The sequence below is a fragment of the Triturus cristatus genome, chromosome 11 (genome assembly GCF_964204655.1).
Source record: "Triturus cristatus chromosome 11, aTriCri1.1, whole genome shotgun sequence".
NCBI lineage: Eukaryota > Metazoa > Chordata > Amphibia > Caudata > Salamandridae > Triturus > Triturus cristatus.
In genome coordinates, this window is record NC_140594.1 from 145,676,670 (window position 1) to 145,697,154 (window position 20,485).

The 20,485-nt window shown below is 44.1% G+C and overlaps 1 protein-coding gene across 1 annotated transcript in view; it reads right to left on the reverse strand.

The window, feature by feature from the left end:
• Positions 1-20,485, reverse strand: part of DNAH10 (dynein axonemal heavy chain 10) — a 1,995,301-nt gene that overhangs the window by 1,476,461 nt on the left and 498,355 nt on the right. Inside the window, exon 14 of the mRNA XM_085636177.1 lies at positions 18,042-18,215. Coding sequence (XP_085492303.1) covers positions 18,042-18,215 — 174 coding nt within the window. The remainder of the gene's footprint in view (positions 1-18,041; positions 18,216-20,485) is intronic.

Genomic DNA, 20,485 nt, shown 5'->3' on the forward strand with positions numbered 1-20,485 from the left:
CTCAGGTGGGGGAGTGGGGTTCTCAGCAGGATTTACTTACTTTCAGAGGGCATGTGGAGTCTAGGGCTTCAGTGTCTATGGGTGGGGGGTTTGCGTACTTTGGTTTTCGAGGAGGGTCAGAGGATGGTAGGGGTAGGTGGGGGTGGTAGTGAGGATGAGGTTTTGGCTTTGGGGGATTTGGATTGGGAAGGGTTAGATATATTTCCTTCTTGGTCTGAAGGTGTTCGGGGTATTGGAGGGGAGGTTGCTTCAGGCTTGTCGCAATTTCAGGGGCGCGGCGAGGTGTTGGATACAGGGGTGCGGGCAGGGGTTGGTGTTCGAGGGCAGGATCGCTTTAGGGCGGGAAGTGCGAAGGTTGGCGAGGTTACTCCGGACAGGGGCCCTGCGTCCGCGGTGGTTCAGGCGATGTTGGATTGGAGTGGGGACGAGGAAGGTGTCGCGTCGCCGTTTTCGGGCGGTGTGGTTCATACGGGGTTTTCCGGAACTAGGCAGACTAGGGAGGTTTTTTCGAGTGGTCATAGGGTCAGTGGTTTGGTTAGCTTGCAGGGACCCAGCACACCAGTCCAATATTTTTCTTTGCAGAACAAGAAGCGTAGCAGCGCAGCAGACTCGGTAGGGCGAGGTGCGGCCCACTTGCGCCGAGGAGAAGGGAGGGTGAGGCCTGGCGCGGCACATCCCGTACCAGCGGTGGATCCCGTCGCGGCCAGCGCACGAAGGTCCGGCGCGACCTCGTTGGCCCCAACGTCAAGACAGTCACGGTGGACAGCTTTCTCGGATAAAATGGCGTGTCATGCCAGTCATCGGAGGGGGGAGGACCGGCGTGTACAGTCGGCTCCCCCGTTAAGTGGTCATGCAGCTCATGTTGGGTCTGGTAAGGCCCGTACGGTGGAATTTGTTGACGAAGTGTTGCAAGTGGAAGAGCCACTCTTGCTTGATTATGAGGAGGCTACCCCTGAGGAAGGGGAACTGCGGGATGATGAGGAGGGGGGGCCCTCTCATGTTTCTTGTAGTTTTTGCAGGATTCCAGGGGAGCGGTACCCCTAAAACAGCCGGTGGTGGTGAAGGGCAAAGGAAAGCGCGGCCCATCGGTGAGGGCTCATCCTGCACGGGATTCTTATGAGAGACCGGCGCGGAGATCGAGTCGGTCCGAGCGTCCTCCTTAGAGCCAGGTCGAGAGCGTTGTAACACAGGCCAAACCTATTATGGTGTCTGTGGGGTCGGGGGGGGAGGGGGTTGGGGGCGGAACGGAGGGGAGGTTATATAAGGGTAGGTATGTACGGGACACAGGAGTAGGCACAGAGGATGGGGGATTGGTTTTGGATACTAAAGTTGAGAGTGGGACAAACACAGGGGCTGAGGGTGGCAAAGGACAGTTGGTAAGTAAGGAATTGAAGATTAAAAAGCTTCCTTATATGGGGGTGACTAAGCCTTTAGGCGCACACCTGATGCTCGCAACAAAAGAGCGCATATGGAAAGAGGAATATGTTGAGATTTTGAAGCTTTTGCACAGGGAGGTGAGATCTAAGGAGGGCTCTAAGGAGGAAGAGTACGAATTAGCCAAGCGCCCTAAGGTACCGTTGACAATTGAGAATTGGACAGCGGCATTTTTAATTTACGCCAGTGTGTATTGCGAGAAGTTCCCTGAGCGCTGCGTGGCTATTTTTAAGTATATGGATGTCATACGGAAGGCCCAAATTACAGGTAGTGGTTTCGCATGGGCACAGTATGATGAAGAGTTTAGGGCCAGAATGGCTTGGGACGCAGAGGCAAAATGGGGCGAGTTGGATAATGATTTGTGGCAACATACACTGGGGGTGGCTCCAGGGGGTAAGACCATCTTCACAGCTAGCGGTTTGCTTTTAGTTTATCGGCCCTTTCAGGGAAAGCCCACCCGGGGTGGGGTGGGAGGCTCTGCCGCGTCACAAACTGGAGTTGGGGCATGTTGGGATTTCAACAAGGGTCTCTGCACACAGGAGTTTTGTAAATATAGACACGAGTGCTCTAAATGCGGGAAAAGACATCCTCTCGTGAACTGTTGGGGCATCAGACCGGCCGGTGGGCAGCAAGGGCAGCAGGCAGGGGCAGGGATGTCTGGCAATGTGCAGCAATCGCAGGGTGGACGGGGCGGACGGGGGGCACAGGGTTCCTACGCCAATTAATTTGGCGCAGCTTGAAATAGCATTGGAGGGCTATGTGGATGTGGAGGCAAGACAGACTCTTTTGGATGGTTTTCGGGGGGGGGTTTCATTTGGGGTACCATGGGCCTCGGCTCAGGAGGTGGGCGGATAATCTAAAATCCGCATCAGAGCATAAATTGGTGGTGTGCGAGAAATTGAACAAAGAAGTGTGTGAGGGAAGGATGGCAGGCCCGTTTGATGAGTGGCCAGTTCACAATTTGATCATTTCCCCTATTGGTGTGGTGCCCAAAAAAGAGGAAGGGCAGTTTCGGCTGATTCAACATTTGTCATGGCCAGAAGGGTCATCAGTCAATGATTTTATCAATGAAGACGCCGCATCGGTGTCATATTCCTCAGTTGACGTCGCCATGTCACTTGTGGTGACCGCGGGCGCAGCTGCAGGCACGGCAAAGTGTGATATCAAGTCGGCTTTTAGGCTGCTCCCGGTTCATCCGGACGATTGGCCTTTGCTGGGGATACAATTTGAAGGCAAATGGTATGTGGACAAGGCTTTGCCAATGGGCTGCTCTGTGTCATGTGATTTGTTTGAGCTTTTCAGCACCTTTTTACAGTGGTGTTTCACACAACGCACAGGTCACAATCTGGTAACGCACTATTTGGATGATTTCTTTTTTGTTGGTGCCCTGGGTTCATCGGAGTGCCAGCATGCTCTGGACACGTTCCACAAGCTTATGGAGGAGCTGGGGGTGCCCCTGGCACCGGAAAAGACAATGGGGCCTGATACTGTGATATCCTTTTTGGGTATTGAGCTTGACTCAGTGGCAATGCAGGCTCGTCTGCCTGAGGATAAGAAAATCAAAATGTTGGCTTTGCTGGACACGATGCTGTCTAAACAGAAAGTGACAGTGAAAGACATTCAAGTATAGTTAGGTCATCTGAATTTTGCGTGCAGGGTCGTCAGGGCAGGTCGGACTTTCTGCAGGCGTTTGGGCTGGGCTTTGTCAGGTCAGCATTTGCCACATCATCATGTGCGCTTGTCAGCGGGGGTGAAGGAGGACCTGCGTATGTGGTCAGTTTTCTTGCACTCATTCAACGGAGTACCACTGGCCAGGGACGATGATGTTCAGTGGGATGTGCAGATGTTTTCGGATGCGGCAGGCAGTGATGGCTTTGGTATTTACTGGCAAGGACGGTGGTGTGCAGAGAAGTGGCCGCAGAATTAGAGGAATGGAGGGAGGAGTATTACTTTCTTGGAGCTTTTCCTCCTCCTGGTGGCTTTGACCATTTGGGGCAAGGAATTGGAGCATAAGAAGGTGCTTTTCCGTGGCAGTGGTGCAGATAGTCAACAGGCAGTCAGCAAGGGATGAGCAAATTCTGAAATTGTTGAGAGTGTTTGTTCTGGGCTGTTTGCGTTATGACATCTCATTCAGGGCTTTGCACGTTCCTGGTGTGGACAATGACATTGCGGATGCTTTGTCTCGTTCGCAGTGGGGGAGATTCCGTGGGCTGGCCTAGGAGGCAGACGAGACACCGACCCCGATGCCGAAGCACCTCTGGTATGTCGGCAACGTAGGGTATTTCAACTGGTGGTAGGTTCTCTGTCCGTTTCCACGCGTGCAGCTTATGCTTTGGCTTGGAGGGAATTTTTGGCATCGGGAGCTGGTAGACGGGATGAGCCTTGGCGCAGTTCAGAGGATGTTGTACAGTTTATTTTGGACCTTATTGATAAAGGTTTGTCTCGAGTCACTATTGCTGGGAAGTTGGCAGGTATTTCGTTCATGGGTAAACTTTTTGGGGGTTATTCCCCTTCAGCTGGGGAAATAGGAAGGAGGATGCTTGAGGGCTGGGCTAGGGAGCGGGGAGGGGCCCTTATGTCTCGCTCACCTATTTCTTGGCAGACTTTAGCACGCTTGTTGGAAGTTTTGCCTGTAGTTTGTAGGGACGATTTTGAGACTTCTTTGTTTGCTACCCTTATGGTTTTCATGTTTTTTGGGGCTTTTCGGGTTTCTGAGCTCCTTGGGACCAAAGTAAAGGGAGCATTTGTTGGCAGGAGGTGTTCTTTACGGACACGGGTGTGAACATTTGGCTGTCCAGTTCAAAAACGGATCAGAGGGGTGTCGGAAAAGGAGTATGGCTTGAGGCAGGTACCCCCAGTTGCACTTCTCCGCTGCGTTTGGCAAAGCAATGGAAAATCTTGTCCGGGGGGGGAGGGGAGCGATTTGGTTTTTAAACATATGAATGGCTCCCGTGTCACTGATTATCAGCTACGCATGGTGTTGCGCAAAGGGCTGCAGCGGATTGGTTTGGATGGGTCTCAGTTTGGGACTCATTCTTTTAGGATCGGGGCAGCAACTGAGGCGCATAACCGGGGTTGGTCTCAGGGTGACATCATGCGGTTAGGGCGCTGGTCTTCGGACTGTTTTCAGAAATATGTGAAAAGTTAAGGCAGAAGAGGCGCATGCGTAACCCATTTGTTTGTGAGTCTCATTCTTTTTTCAGGTTCCGTAGCTGGGCCCCATGCGAAGGAATTGACGGTGTGGATTGTAGGGCATTCTTTCATCAAGTGGGCACATGTACAAGCGTGCAAAAGTTATTTTGGGGGAATGTTGGGGTTCAATGAACGTCTTTTTCGGATTATCTGGAAAGGAAAAGGGGGTATGCTGTGGAGGGAACTTATTCCATGTTTGAATTCTGCCATGGTACGGGGACAATGCCCTGATATTCTGCTAATACATTTGGGCGAGAATGATCTGTGTAGTGTAAAAGGGGTGGTTCTATTGCGGGCAATGAAGAAGGACCTGGCCTTGTTGAAGGAGCGTTGGTCGGGTTGCCATGTGCTTTGGACGGAATTGGTCCCGCGGAGGGTATGGAGAGGGGCTTTGAACCCTATGGCGGTTGACAGGGCAAGGAGGAAGGTGAATGCAGAGATTTCTAGATTTATTCGCAGTCTGGGTTTCGTGAGAGTGACTCACAAAGAAATTCGCTTTGAGGCGGTTGAGTTTTTCAGGGGTGATGGTGTGCATTTGTCAAGGATGGGTATGGATCTGTATTTGCTCGAAATTAGGGAAGTTTTGTCCCGATGTGTGAACGTGCAGAATCATGATCAAGGGGTATAAGGTTTTTCTTTTGTTGGGGGGGGCAGAAAGAGGGGTGGGTAGTGGTTACACCACCCCTTTCTTTCTGGGTGGCGGGGGTTATGTGAATTTTGGACAGTTTTACCGGAGGTTGGTTGAGTTATTTGTTGAGTTGGGTTATCGACAGGGAAAGGATAGGTTGGTAAGTTTAGTTCGGTTCCACAGTTTGGGTGGTCGATAGCTGTAAAGGGGCAGGCAGGGGAGTTTGGTTGGCCAAGGTTTTTAAAATTGTAATGTGCACCAGTCCAATAAAGCGGCCTTTTACACACAAAGTTTTTGTCAGTGGTCTGCTTCCCCCCCCACCCCTCCCTCCCAAAATAGCTGGCAGAAGAAATCAAGTAGCTGCTGTGGTATGATGAATTCACCTGGTTTAAAGCATCATGAGACTTGTCAAGTGCCTGTCTGAAAGAGGATAGAGCACTAATTAGAAGCCGACCGCGTGTCAATTAAGCGGCGTTGGAGAGAAGAGGTTTAAAGAATACACTTACTTAGAAGGCATGAATAGCCGGGACAGCAGTGTTTATTAAAGCGTAACTCGCTCCCGGAGAAAATCTATTAGGGGAGAGAGGAAGGGAGGGAGAGGGGGGTGGGTGTGTCATGAGCCTCAATAATAAAATTGGAAGTTACACACAGTTTATGCGCGGGATCAGTAGCATACTTACAGTTAGTTATGTTCAACCCAGTTCATTATTTAGAAAATCAGGGACGAAGAGGACAGCACGTCAAACTGCTCTGCCTTTCTGTGATGAGTGCGAGAGGGAGGCCCAGTGTGCAGGGAAGTTAATAAGGGCTGCATCAGCTGTGGGAGCAGACGCGGGGCGGAGCTAATTAGGAAGCATCTGTGAGCGCGGGAGCGGTCGAAGGCTGAAGTGATTTAACCCTTTACGCTCGAGCGGAAGGGAAGAGTAGTAGGCTACTAGGGAGCTAGGAAAAGTGAATTAAGAAAAGGAGGAAGAAAATAAATCCTGGAGGAAGAAAACAATTCAAGGAATGTTACAGTAATGCAGGAGCAAACTGTACGTATTGCTGCCACTGTGGCAGCATGTATTACTAGACTAAAATACCGACATTTAAAGAAATTGCAATTACGGTATAGACTGATAATTCATAGCGCAATTGGTAATATTCATCTACTGTGACAGTATATAGCGCTGGATCTAAATCAAAAATATTTTATATAAAAAATTAACGCACAGTTGGTGTACATCTTATGGGTTGCAAGACCTTACACATTAAGCGAGAATACACAGTTGTACTCAGTGATCAAGGGCAAAGTAAGCAGAGACGAATAGTAAGGTGTTATAAAATTACATTTCATTTGTCAATCGAGTACAATAGTCCGGCAATTAAGAACTGGTAATACTTCACAGCGCAATTGTGAATATTTATCTACTGTGACAGTATATAGCGCTGGACATAATTCCAAAAAGAAAATTCAAGCGGGCAGTGGGTGTACATCTCATGGATTGCAAGACCTTAAACATTCAGCGAGAGTACACAGTTGTACTGAGTGGCCCAGATCAGAGTAAGCAGAAACGAATAGTAAGGTGTTATAAAATGGCATTCCATTCATCAATCGAGTTTAAACCATGTTCAATAGTTCGGCAATTAAAAATCCATTTGCATTCCAAGCGGTTGAGGATCTGTTGTTGGTTTCCTCCCCTATCAGTGGGTTGTAGGGTTTCAATGACCTGCCACGTAAAGTCTGTTTCAGAGTGTCCTTTTGATAGAAAATGTTCCACAAGTGGTGCCGTTGTAATCTTGCACCGGATTCTGCGCCTGTGCTGGGAAATTCTAGCTTTGATCTTTTGTGTGGTTTGGCCGATGTATCTCAATTTGCAAGGACACTCAATACAGTAAATTACATTTCGTGAGTTGCAATTCGAAAAAGACTGCAGAGTATACTTAGAATTCTCAAATTCAAATACTTTGGTGTTAACAGTGGACTCACATGCCATACAGTTATTACATTTGTAGTGACCTTGTAGAGGAGGAAGATAGGAAGATAAGATAGGTAGGTTTGTGGGCCCTAACCAGATGATCTTTTATGTTGCGACCTCTTTTAAAAGAAAACAGTGGGGTACCTGTTGTCAGATTCAGTGGCCCTAGGACCGCCAAATGTTTTTTTATCATTTTGGTTCATTTGTTACTCACAGGGCAAAATGTGGTGACGCATGTAACTCTAGAGAGAGGTGTTTTAACTTTGGTCTGTAACAGATGTTCACGGTGTGAATACCAGGCCCGTTTCATGGCACGTTTAACACAGGCGCGGTGCGTCCATTGGGGCGAATGGGCGTAGCCCCCCCGCCCGCAGCTCTCTCCTAGTTCCCTCCTCTGTGAATGTCAGTCAGCATGACGTCGGACCGTGGGTAGTCCGGCGTCATGTTGACTGACATCATTGTCAGACGCCTTTGGGAAAGGCAGCACAAGTGCGCATGGGTGGGCATGGAGCTTAATTTTTACTCCGTGCCCAGTCATGCGTACTTGTGTTTATGCTGCCTTGCGCATGCCCATTAGGAGTCCCTCGGTCTCCTAATGGGCAGGCGGCGGGCGAGGAGTAGGCGGTGCCGTCAGCCAATCCTGGCGCTGCTGCAGCGCCAGGATTGGCTGAGGGCCGGGTTGCAGTCACTTGCGTCACGTCACGTGGACGTGGTGTTGCGGACCGTTTGAAGGGGCAGAGAGGCACCAACGCGGACCAGGAGAAGAGGCGGTCAGGTAAGTGTTTTTTAATTTTAGTTTTAGGGTACATGAGTCATAATCGGTGCGGTTTGAGGATTCCTGTTCCTTGTGCTGTTGATCAGCATCATAAGTGAAAGAAAGCCTATCATTTATGTTCTGTTCTGTTATAGTCCTTTCCTTTTTCTTCCGTTTTATTCTGTTGTGCTTCGTTCTGGGCTTTTGAGTTATTTTAATTCCACTTGGCATTCCCTTAGCAATTAAGTTTAGCTCCTCTCCCATTCTGCTCTGTTGGATGTTTGTGTGTATATACGATGGTTGTTTTGTTGCCTTGCTGAGTGATCTATAGCTGCTGTCAGTGTCATAGCAGCCTACAGTTCTGTGGCAATTGTTTGTATTGTTCATTTGCTTGAAGCCACTTAGAGCAGAGCTAACCTAGCCAAAGGTGCAACTCAATGCTATGTATTTACGCCACGGCGGCTTAGTAACAGAAGACACCGTGATGCAGACGGTGATGTGAGCAAACCCACTAAACTCTTTAAAGTTAAAGTTATTCCCAACTGCTCTCTATTTAGGCTGAAAAAGCTGATTTTTTCTGGACTAGTATTCACAGCTGTTCTTAAAGAATACAACCGGTTGGTCCACACTACTGATGGTCAATCCTCCAGACGCTATAGCAGCAAGAACATGACTGGGTGCTTTCGAGCAGAGCAAGCGCAGTCTCGAATACTGCCCTAACCTGACACAGCAAAATATATCATTGTAAGAACATTTCCATAACCACTAAAGCTAGAAACAGTGCTGCGTCATGAATCATGCATCGCACCAGGCCGCAGTAACATCACTATGCATACGCGCACTTGCGTGATGACGCATTTGCACATATACATTATGGTGGTTTAGGGTTTCTGTTTTTGCAGTGCTGTCTAGTATGCTTCCTTTTTGGCACTGCTGGCCAGCATCGGCAAAAAACAAAGACAATAGGTCTGCATTGACAGAGTGAAAAGGTAAGACCTATCGGCTTTGCCAATGCTTCTTCTCGTTTACCCTCTTATCGCCTTTGGAGACTCTGGTAGAAACGCAGAGGTATTCAGTGTGAACGGAGAGCTGGTGCACTATCTGTTCAGATCAAGAACCCTGTGGCATTTGGGTTCTCCTAGGTTTTAACTGGAGCTTGGTGAGGACCAATAGTAAAATGAGAAGTATAAAATATATATAACATTTTTCATTGGAATGGATATTGTAGCCGTATGTGGCTTGAGTGTTTTGCTTTAATGAATTAAAATTGCATCTAAAGTTGAATCTAAAACGGTATTACGGCGCCTGTATTGGGTATTCTCAGTTCTGTACAATAACTTTGCTGCTGACTGACTATGGCAGGCGGACATGTTCTCATGCCTTCTAATGTACTGAGTGGTGGCGGTGTTATAGGCGGCTCCTGCAGAACCAGGACTACCAATTCTCAGTGCCCAGCACAGCGTTTGATAGTGGAGAGCATGCAACGTTGTTGCCAAGGCTGGGCCAAGTGGAGCCTGGAGGGCTTGCCTTTATGTAGACAGGCTAACTCGCCTTTGGAGGTGGGCAGTATGTGACAACGTCATATTGCTCATTTCGAAATATGACTGACCCGAAGGATCAGCCTCGTCACCCCTCTTTTTCAATGCGTACGTCCTCCCCGTCCTCAAACTGATTTGAACATTGAACCTACAGTAACACAGGGGCGGCTGGTGACATTTGAAAATGGCGGGATATGTACTTAGCTGGGATCAGAGTTGGGAAGGTCTAATTTTGATTGCAAGTGTTTTGAAGAAAATCCATGGAGGGGAAGGGGTGTTTTGGTCCTAGTTTGAGAGTGCGTTTTGACGCGACTTTGTTACGGGGCACTTTTACGCCTCACCATTTTCAAATGTCACCAGCCGCCACTGGTTTAACTAGGCGTCTGGGATAGCCTCTGTCAGTGAGCTTTTTGCACAGTGTGTTAGCTGCTAAGAAAAAATCTTTGAATTTGCAATTACTCCTGATTCTGAGGAACTGGCCATATGGTAGTCCATCTCTTAGTGCCCTGGGGTGTGCACTGCTGTATTGAGGGAGGGTATTACGTTCAGTCGGCTTTCTGAATAAGGTGGTATAGAGTTCACCATTATGACTCTTGATGGTGACATCCAAGTAGTCAATTTTGGTGTTGTCATAGCTGTATGTAAATTTAAGGTCAGGTTGGGCAATGTTGAGCCAAGAACACAAGGTTTTGAGTTCAGAGTTAGTGCCGCCCCAGATCATGAACACATCGTCTATGTATCTACGACATACACAAATGTTTTGTAGAAATGGGTTCATCCTATTAAGGATGATATTAGTCTCAATGTCGTCTACAAACAGAATGGCAAAATTGGGGGCGAAAACGGCCCCCATAGATGTGCCTTTACATTGTTTGTAGTATTTGTCTTGGAACAGGAAGTAAGGTAATGAACTCCGTGGGTACCTGATGTGGAGTGGGGCGGAGGTTGAGATGCTTTTTGATAACTTCTATGCCTTTATCTTGAGGGATGTTCGTATATAACGATTCAATGTCAAGGGTTACCAAGAGTTCTGATTGTGGATTGAAAGGTTGTGATTCTATCAGATTGATGAGATGAGTGGTATCCTTCACATATGTAGTGGTACCTTGTACCATTCCATTTATGAAGTAGTCAATCTATCTACCCAGGGGTTTTAGGATTGAGCCACAGCCAGACAGGATAGGTCTGCCTGGAGGAACCTCCAGGTTTTTGTGTATTTTGGGTAGGGTGTATAATACTGGTGTCCGAGGGGTCTTGTTATTGAGGAACAAGAACTCATTTTTGCTAAGGTAGCCTTCATCTAAACCCTTTTTGGTTACAGTAAGGATCAAATCGCTGATCTCTCTAAGAGGGTTGCGTACCAGGGGTTCGTAGTGTGAGGTGTTATTTAGCTGTCTGTGGATCTCATTGTCATATGCGGTTTTGTCCTGTAGGACTATACCTCCTCCTTTGTCGCATGGTTTTATAAAAATATCATCCATTTCTTTGAGTCTTTTGAGGCTGTTTTTTTCTTCTAGGCTCACATTGAATGGTGTAAACCTATATTCTTGTTGTATTTTGTGTAGGTCTTTAAGTACAAGGTGTTCAAAGGTAATGACTTCAGGGGGCATAGAACCGCTAGGGGGATTGAAGGTAGATTTAGGACGTAGTCCTGACGTGTCAGTTTTACGAGGCGTCTCTTTGTCTTGAAAAAAGCATTCAGTCTGACTTTTCTGAAAAACTGAAAAATCTCAGTTTGTATTGAGAACAATTGGGTTTTTCCGTTATTACATATGATAGACCTCTGCTCAGTAGAGCGATATCTGTGAAAGCCAGTTGGTGTTTAGACAAGTTAAAGATGGGTATAGGGTCTGCATCATCAGTGTTGGAGTTAGGCACGATGTCTAGAACTGGTACCCCATTGGTAGACTTTGCGTCTGGTCTGGCGCTCGCCTGGAGGGAAGTTGTACCTGGTCCTCCCTCTGCCCCTCGTTCTGTCCGCTCCAAAAGGGTGGTCTCTCCCTAAAAAATTGGGGTTGTTGGAAGAGGTACTGGGGCCTGCGCCGGGGTCTGAGGAGTCTGAGTCTAATGATGAGTCAGAAAATGTAACTGGTTGTCTGTTTCTGAATCTGCCCCAGGTGTTAGTAGTGTTTCTTTGTTGTTCTAGAGTGTTTGAGGTGAAAACATCTTCCTGGAGGTAAGGGTACGTTTTGTCTTTGTTGTAGTTTCTTATATCTTTAGACACTTTATTAAACTTTTTGTGATGTTCAAAGGCTTGGAAGTCTAGGATAGTGCGTTCTAGTTTCTCTAAAGCTGCCTTTGCGTCTGCTAGGCTATTAAGTTCTAGGATTGCTTCTTCTAGTTCTAGGATCTCCTCCAATTCCTTTTTGCTATGCTCTAGGGCTGTGTCAATTTCTAGCACCATCCAATGACGGGAACAAGTGGTACTGATGTGTGAAAATCCTGTCTTAAATTTTTTGTCTTGCAAGAAAATGGCGGGTATAATACGCACTTGTAGGCCCACCGGGATAATATCTGCCTTGAGATATTTGGTGGGCATGCGAGCATGAAGCTCTGTGCATATACGTTTCTTTTTTTAGTCTTTCTAGAGCTATCAATTTTTCACTGGCTACATGTGTAGTTGTGTTGCTAGTTGGTGCTGGTGTATGGAAAAGTGAAGGTCCGCTAATGATTCTGGCGATATATTCCTCTGTGTAAGTAGGGATATTGGATGTAGCCATTCTGTAGTTGTGTCTACTCTGATACTTAAGGGTATGGTGTCTACCCTATGTTTACTCTGGTATGCATAGATCATTTTTGGATAATGAATATAGCCACTTCTTTAAGGGGAACCCTTGCAGTGTAGCCACTGCGCTTAACAAGTTTTGAAAAAACAAGGATAGCCCAATATGTGATCCCCAGGATCACTTTATAATTGGACCTTTCTTGGCCACACCTGAACCATTGATCTTCTAACGCATTATTCACCCCAGGTTCACATATTGGGGTACCCTTGTTTTTTCAAATCCGGGAACTTCATCAGGGTAATGAAAAGTAATGGCTTGAATATACCTTCACACACTGGCAGTGGTTTGTGTTCCGTAATATCAAGAAGGGTGGATTCTCCCAGGGTGAATATGTGTCCTTATATATACCTATTAGGCCTTTGTTTATCTGTAATAGTTTTGTTGGCGTCAGTTCCGTGTAACGCAATGTAACACAACCGACGAAGAACAAGTAGGCAATTGATATCTCTAGACCCGTTGTTTTCTAATTATAGTTTGTTATTTCTCACAGTCCTGTGTATTGCACTGGGGCCAAGCACAATGGTAGCAGGTATGAAAAACCCTGGATGCTGAGCCAGTGTTTCTCCCTCTTCATGCACACGAAGGCATCCAGGATTTATCATACCTGCTACCATTGTGCTTGGAACGACTTGCGTTGTAATGGCCGGTTTGTAAACGTATTGAGGTATAAAGACCGCGTTGTAACGGATGTCTCCCATTTATTATTAATGGATGAGTTATGCATAAGTAGGTGCCAGTGTCTTTTGTGAATCTTTTTGTTTGGGAAATGCCCATTGTGATAATCTGTCATAAATCTCATTCTATTTTGTGGTTTTAGTTGTTCTTTTGGAGTTATAGATAGTACCAGATCTTTGTATATTTATGGTTCATTTCCTTTGCGCACATTAGGAGGTGATTCCTCTGCCAACCCCTTTATTCAAGGTACACCATCAGCTCTTCTAATTTTCTTCAATAAAGTTCGTACTGGTCCTGATTTTAATCGTACTTTATGGGTGGCAACCGTCTGCTGATAGGATGGATATGCCAGCTCTTTCCTACGAGCAGATAGTTGCCATCCCGAAATTACGATGATTATGATTAACAATATTCCTAATTGTGAACATAAATGCATTATTAGAAATTGTAGTGAGGACAAACTTTACTGAACAAAATTAGAAGAGAACTGATGGTACACCTGGAACAAAGAGGATAGTGAAGAGATCACTGGCATCACCTCCAAACATGCAATTTGTAACATGAGTTACTCATTTATTTTCGAAACCTTCTTTTAGATCATCAATCATTACAGCTTTCATATGCTGAAAAAATTGGAATGCCCATATTACCAAAATTATTTTCTCCTTATCCACCAACCGATTTCTCTACCTCCTTTTATTTAACATTTATACCATAATATTTCAAGCTCTCTTCTAGATAAAACATTAAAACATTTATTTTATCAGGATCTGGTTTTTCTGCTAGCTCTTTATTTCCCCCGTCACTTAGCATGAGGATTAGCTCCATCACACAGTCAATTCTCCGCTTAGGGGCTCATTACGATGTCAGATGGAAAGCCTCCGCACGACAGTCAGAATCTCCCCAACCGCATAAGAGCTCTTCCGAGCTGACTCGGTCGGTTTACAGTCTGACTGCCCGATTATGATGTTTGCGGTCGGAACATACACCTGCCAGGTATTCCGAATCGATTCCCACCGACATGCGGATTATTCGTGTTGATCGAAACTGCACGGTAACCCCCTATGGACAGCGTTTCAGACATCGGGATTACGATGTTGGTTTCCAACCGTCTTTCTGACTTTGGGATACCCTGGCAGGGCCCCATGGCCACGCGGCCTACGGTTGGTATCTGAGGGGGTACCTAAACTACCTACCTGTAAAATCCTGCACTGCACATGGGTGCCTGCGACAGGGTGCATAGTTTTCCACACACACCCCATTTCCCCATAGTAATCTGTGTTACGGAACGTTCTCAGGCATAATACGAGCTCCAATGGAAATCCGACCGAACAGTGTTCGGTAGCATCGTAATTCGGCCGTCGACACTGCCGACCGCAAGTCAGTTGATCCGGAATACGAGACGTTGTTGGGCAGAGGCTTTCTGCCCAACATCGTTATGGGCCCCTTAAATGTTCACTTCACCTCACATTGGCCCCAGCACCAAAACCAATTCACTTAATAGATCCTGAAATACTTTACAGTACCTATTACTAGAACAGCATAGTAGAATTGACTATTTTTTCGTAAGGTTTTCCATGCATGATTACGGTCCAACATGCATGTACATCAATACATCAGCACTGCTCTGCCACCTCATTATGTAGAACCTTATGGATCACGTTTGTGAAATGCTTTGACACTGATGAAATCTACTCACCTTGAAATGCATTACTGTACTGGTTAGACCAATGATATGATAATATATTAATTGTGAATTTTTGTTTTAAGTTCTCTATTTCTGTTTGTCCTTTTTGTGATGCTTGGAAATCTTTATTTTCCTTTTTTCTCTTTGTTATTTAACTCATAATATCGATATAGCTAATACGCTGAAATGATGCAGTTTCCATTTTTGTTTCTATTTATTCAACACCTTTTTCACACTTGTTAAAATATTATTACATTCACTTAGGGTGCTATAAAATATATACACACCCTTGAAAAAGATAGGAGACTGCACTCCGCATGGGCGAAACGTAACTCGGCAGGTCACAATTCTCAAATTTGTGTGCCAAGTCAATAATGTTTGAAAACCATCAAGAATTACAAGAATAATACACAACTACAACATAAAATGATAGATCAATATACTGAGCATTTACCGTTCTCAGAATAATCCATTTTAGAACTTGGACTTATATATTACGCAAGACAAACCCATACTCTTGGTTATTATCTGTTAAATTGTGGTTCTTCGGAGGCATAACCCACCAATAAATTAGTAATCTGGGGTACTATATTTAGCCCTGTCTCTATGACATAGATTCCCTAGATCACTAACTCTTATTCACATTGAAAGATGTCAAACTATATTTTTAGCTGATTGCCATATCAATGGTTTAAATGTATAATCCTTAATTTACTATTTTATAACATTATTTGTTACCCCTAGGGGTGATGGTTAAATGCACTCAAAATGTATCAATTAATTATTAATCTTGATGTGCAGAAGCAAGAAACCCACAAAGCAAGGATATTTTACATCTGTGAACTCAGATGCAAACCTTCCCAGATACCATAGTGATGCAGCCTGCCATGTAAACCGGGAGATGTTTTCCTGTAACCTGGCAAACTAGCCTAGAGGCCCAGTGCATCCACTGTGTAACTCTATGTGCAACCATGTGATGCCATATTTAAATTCCAGTGGCTCCTCTCAGCCCGTCATCGTTTCAAGGGAAAATAAAGATTTTGGTAATATAGCGCCTGTACCAACGTTTAGAGACAATTAAGTATTTTCTTGAATGACGTCGCCAATCTAAAAGATTGATGAAGGCACAAAGACATAGAATGAAACCAGTAAGATAGATAGATAGATAGATTTGCGGCTAAGATAGGCGACAGACGCATCAGGGATATGTTGCAGATTTATCAATCGCGATGTGTATCAATTGCCTTATATGGGTCTGGGGACACTGTTCTAATGGCTGCCTGCAAATTGAGGAAAATATTTTTCTCAAAAAACTTTTGTGTTTACCAAATTCTGCCCCAAATGATTTAACCCACAGAGAATTAGGGATCAATTATCTGTCAGACTTGATATCTTTGAGACCGTTAATGTTATGGCGCTCGATCTGGCAAAAGGAGGAGACAGCCCTGAATAGATCTGTAATTAACGACTGTCTCTCTCTGGATAACCATTCCAAGATCCCTTGGTTAAAATACATAATACACAGTTTCCTGGAAATCTTTGATATAAATATTTTGGTTGACCCATATGCTGCCATAGCAATGTCAAAACATGAGATGAAGAGCATATTCATGAACTACAAGGCAGAGAGGCGGGTGAGTGGCAATGGTTTACTGTCCACCTGCATGTTTTATAATAAATTTGTGGGTAACGAGGGATTTCAATCATATTTAAGTCAGGTGACCAGACCCTCGCATAGATTTGTCCTTACTAGGTTGAGGCTCGGGCTAGTACATCATTTGGTGGCCTTCCCATCTCCTAAAAAACACCTGGTTGGCCCTTGTCCCTGTGACGGTCAATCTAAACAATACACTTTGCACTTTCTTTTGCTATGTAACCTCTATAGGAATTTCCGCATTGTTTATTTAAAACCGATCCTTGTAAAATATGGAGTCCGTACTGTTAACAATGCTATGAAACTGCTTTTTAATATGCATAATCCGGATGTTTGCTTTTTTACTGCTACCTTTTTATACAAATCAATTGATGTTAGGAAAAGTATGATGTTTTAAAATTTTGTGTGTCAACTGAATTAATTACCCCTGCATTTTTGCTTGCTTATGTATGCATGTTATTTCGTGCTTTTATGGTCATTCTTGATATGTACCGAATAAAGCTTTATGAAATGAAATGAAATTAAACCAGTAATGAGCTAATACCAAAGCAAAGTAGATAAACCCTGATTGACATTCAAATCATAAAGTGGAATAAAGCTTTCTAGAGATTGATGGTAGGAGGAGAAGCCAGTGGATTCAATCACACAAGTAAGGGCTTCCCTTCAGAATGTAAGAACTAGAAACAATTTCAAGATCCACAAGTGAGAGGCAGTTGTGCATTTATTTCAGGGCTGGAAACATACAGAATAGTGGCCTTCACAACCCCATTTTAGGTCCAACGGATCTTTAAGGGGACCAATATGTGCCTCTTGTTTCGAACCTCTCATACACAAGATCATAAAAACAATGCCATAGGGCTTCTTGGATTTTCCAGCAACATGTATTCCATAGACCAGAATTGCTATTTGGACATAAGGCTATGAGTTTAGCGACTAGACAACACCCTGAAAAGAAAGCCCTTGTGACTAGGGGACCTCCCAAACTACAGGCGTACCTTGGTCGTCTGGCACTACAAGTAAAAAACCAATCTACAGAAAAAATCTCTCAGTTCCACATTTCCCACCTCCTACATCACATAAAAAACCAGAAGGATCAGAAATAAACTCCTGTTTCACAGAAAGGCAGTGAATTTAAATAGGCAGTCTACAGTTGCCTGTACAAGAAAGCGCTTCAGCGCCTTTCGATGAGAGTTGGGGGAAGAACATGACGAAATCCTTTGTATTTGCACTGGGCATTCTCTGCAGGCTCAATAGCTAATCGGATACATGTCAACAACCACAAATGGCTGACAGTATGATGCTGAGAACTGACTGAATAGGATGCTAAGTCACATCTCTGGCTTAAGTGTTGTAAAAACTGAACAGTCAAATTACAGAAATCCAAGCCACACCAGAATAAAGGAGGTTAAACCCTGATTATGGGCAATATTTTTTCCAACACCTTCAATATCGTGAAAGCCCAAAAAGTAAGAAGAATGATAACTGTTCTGTGCCTTATTTTTCACTTGGTAAAACATTTTCCTTAACTGTTTACTTCATTTTGTGCAGTTTAATACTGTTCTAAATATGTTCTGGCAGACAATCACTGATAACATAATGCTACCTTATGTATGTCTTTTGTGTTTTAAAATATGCAATAACAGTATTGTGAATAAGAAAAACACAAAATTCATAAAAATCATAAAATGTTTTTCAGTTTCAAAATTTTTAAATATACTTTTTCATATTTACTTACTGGTTCAGCTATGGATTGACGCGGTTGGGTGATTGCTCCAGCAGTTGTTTTCACTACTAGGTTTCTTTTCAGAAGTCCTGGAAGTATTGTTTCTGTATGCTCTTTCCACTCATCATATTTTTTATCTTCGTATTGCTTCATTTTCTTGGCTACTTCCAAATACTTAGCTTTAACCTGTCATAGAAACGTCAAAATAGTCATCTTTTGAAAGTAGTGGTTAGTGAAAGGTAAGGAATAGCTATGGTTGGCCAGTGTTCACTTTACAAAACTCTAAACACAAAATGCTTCCATTAGGAGTTTTTTTAACAATACAAAAAAACATACATTTAATTTTTTTCCTTTGATGTGACATACCGTAGATTATACAGTGAGTATCCACTTTTTAGATCTTAGTAAAGAGCACACAATAGGGGTCATATACAAGATACACATCTCCTTATTCAACAGAAACCACAACTCTACTTGTAATACAAAAAGTGGTGACTATAGTCAGCCAGAAAATCCACTGAACTGATCCCAAACTGTCTTTTTAATCCATACTCGTTTTTCTTGGTGGCATCTCCTATTTGGAATGTTAAAGAAGAATTGTACTGGGTATGTTGTCGATCTTTCAGTCTCTATTGTCATGTAGAAGGTCATCTTCAGGACATAGTTTTCATAATACAACAATGACCAACCCTGTCTCACACAATCAAGTATCTTTGTTATGAGCAGAAAATAAAACAATGCTTAGAACAAGGTCCCTCACAGACAGGCAAATGTGTCTGAAGCTTTCCTATCCTCACCGCCAGGGCTCTTCTGGTGAGCACTACTGCAAGCGCAAACATGTTTGGTGCCAAAGCCCCTGGTGGCAGCACCACACTTTATAGCAGAAACAGAAAGGATTTGAGTCTTGACCCCATGACACATGCTGTGTCATGCCAGTTGTGGTGGGTACTCCATCGCCAATAGACATCTCTTGGAAGCCTTATCATCAAGTATTAAGAAAGGGACTACATATCTGATGCTTCCTGCAGGCAGCCTTATTGGATGGGTTCTCTCTCTAAAAGGTGGCCCCACCCAAGATCAATTGCTCAGTATCATGGAAAAATTGGTGGGAGAAGAGTAGTAGTTCAGAGCAAGTACTTCCAGGTGCAGCATCTTGAAATCCAACGATAAAGCTTGAATGTTTCTGGTAAAGGTGCACCTGTGCCAATATTCTGCCTTTGTTTTCCTTAACAGATTCAAAAGAATAGCAGTTCTTTCATACACAGTGACTTGGAAGCTTATTTAGATTAATCAAGTCAAAAAAACTTTATTTCGGCTGTACAGCCATAAAAGCACAATTAAATATAACATTCATTCATAAATTACAAAAATTATAAAACACAGCAATTTATGGAATGAATAGTAATACAGAATATCATTCAAAACCGGCAAGAAATGATATACTACAATTTCGTGAAGTGTTTACTCGTCTCCCTATAGTTTACAACCTTAGGTATCAATCGTGATCAGAAGATCTATTAACACAATTTAAAACATTTAAAAACAGCTACTATAAATAGGATTAAAAAGAAATAAAAATAGTAAAATAGCAGAAGAGGGGAGATTTCAAAACAATTTTGGAGAGATGTCCAAATTTTAATTAGTAGGATAATTAACAAATGGGCACAATTGGGTCATTTCCGAGCTCTTTTTTCTTTATAATGCCTCTACGTATACTCCACATCGCAAATAAAAATATGGAGGTAGCAAAGACAAATAGAGGGGGTGTCTCATATTTTAATCACCTAAAGACCTCAGTGTGGTCTCTGATCCCCACATTTCTGCAGAGCTAGAGCACCCACTTAGACCTTGACCTTCTGTAGGTAGGACAGAAGAGAAGAACATGGAGTTATGTTTCTTCGGTCTCGATACACCCAGGACAGTCTACTTTTGTAGCTCCTTTCCATTTGTTAGTAAGTTCACGGTGTGGGAGCATCCCGTGTCTAAATTGTAGAAACAATTTCTTTGCGAGAAAGGGTTGAATATTATCCAGAGCCAACTTTAACTTGTATTGCTGTTTGACTTCCAGAAACCTGGAAGTCAGACTTGATGAGCTGAAGCTCTGCGATAATTGGGCAAATTTGTGTTCTTTATAGGCGAGGAACAGGGACTTTTTAGGAATGGAGGGGCAAGTCTCTTCAGGTGTTAGCCATATGTTTGCCCTCCCCAATGCTTGACAAGTGTTCCTAATATGGGACAGCCATGGTATATTCCCTGCTCCCAAAATGGTCATAGCATCCTTCAGTTCCTCCCTATAATTTGCTAACTCAGGCGTGCTCCATAGACGGCGCCAGAACAAAAGTGGTCGGGAAGCAATTATATCAGCAATTGGGCCAACGTCAAGGTCCATCCTTAGTGGTGTTAGAGGTGTGCTTTTGGGAAGACCCAAGAGCTGCCTAAGGAAGGTGTTCTCTATA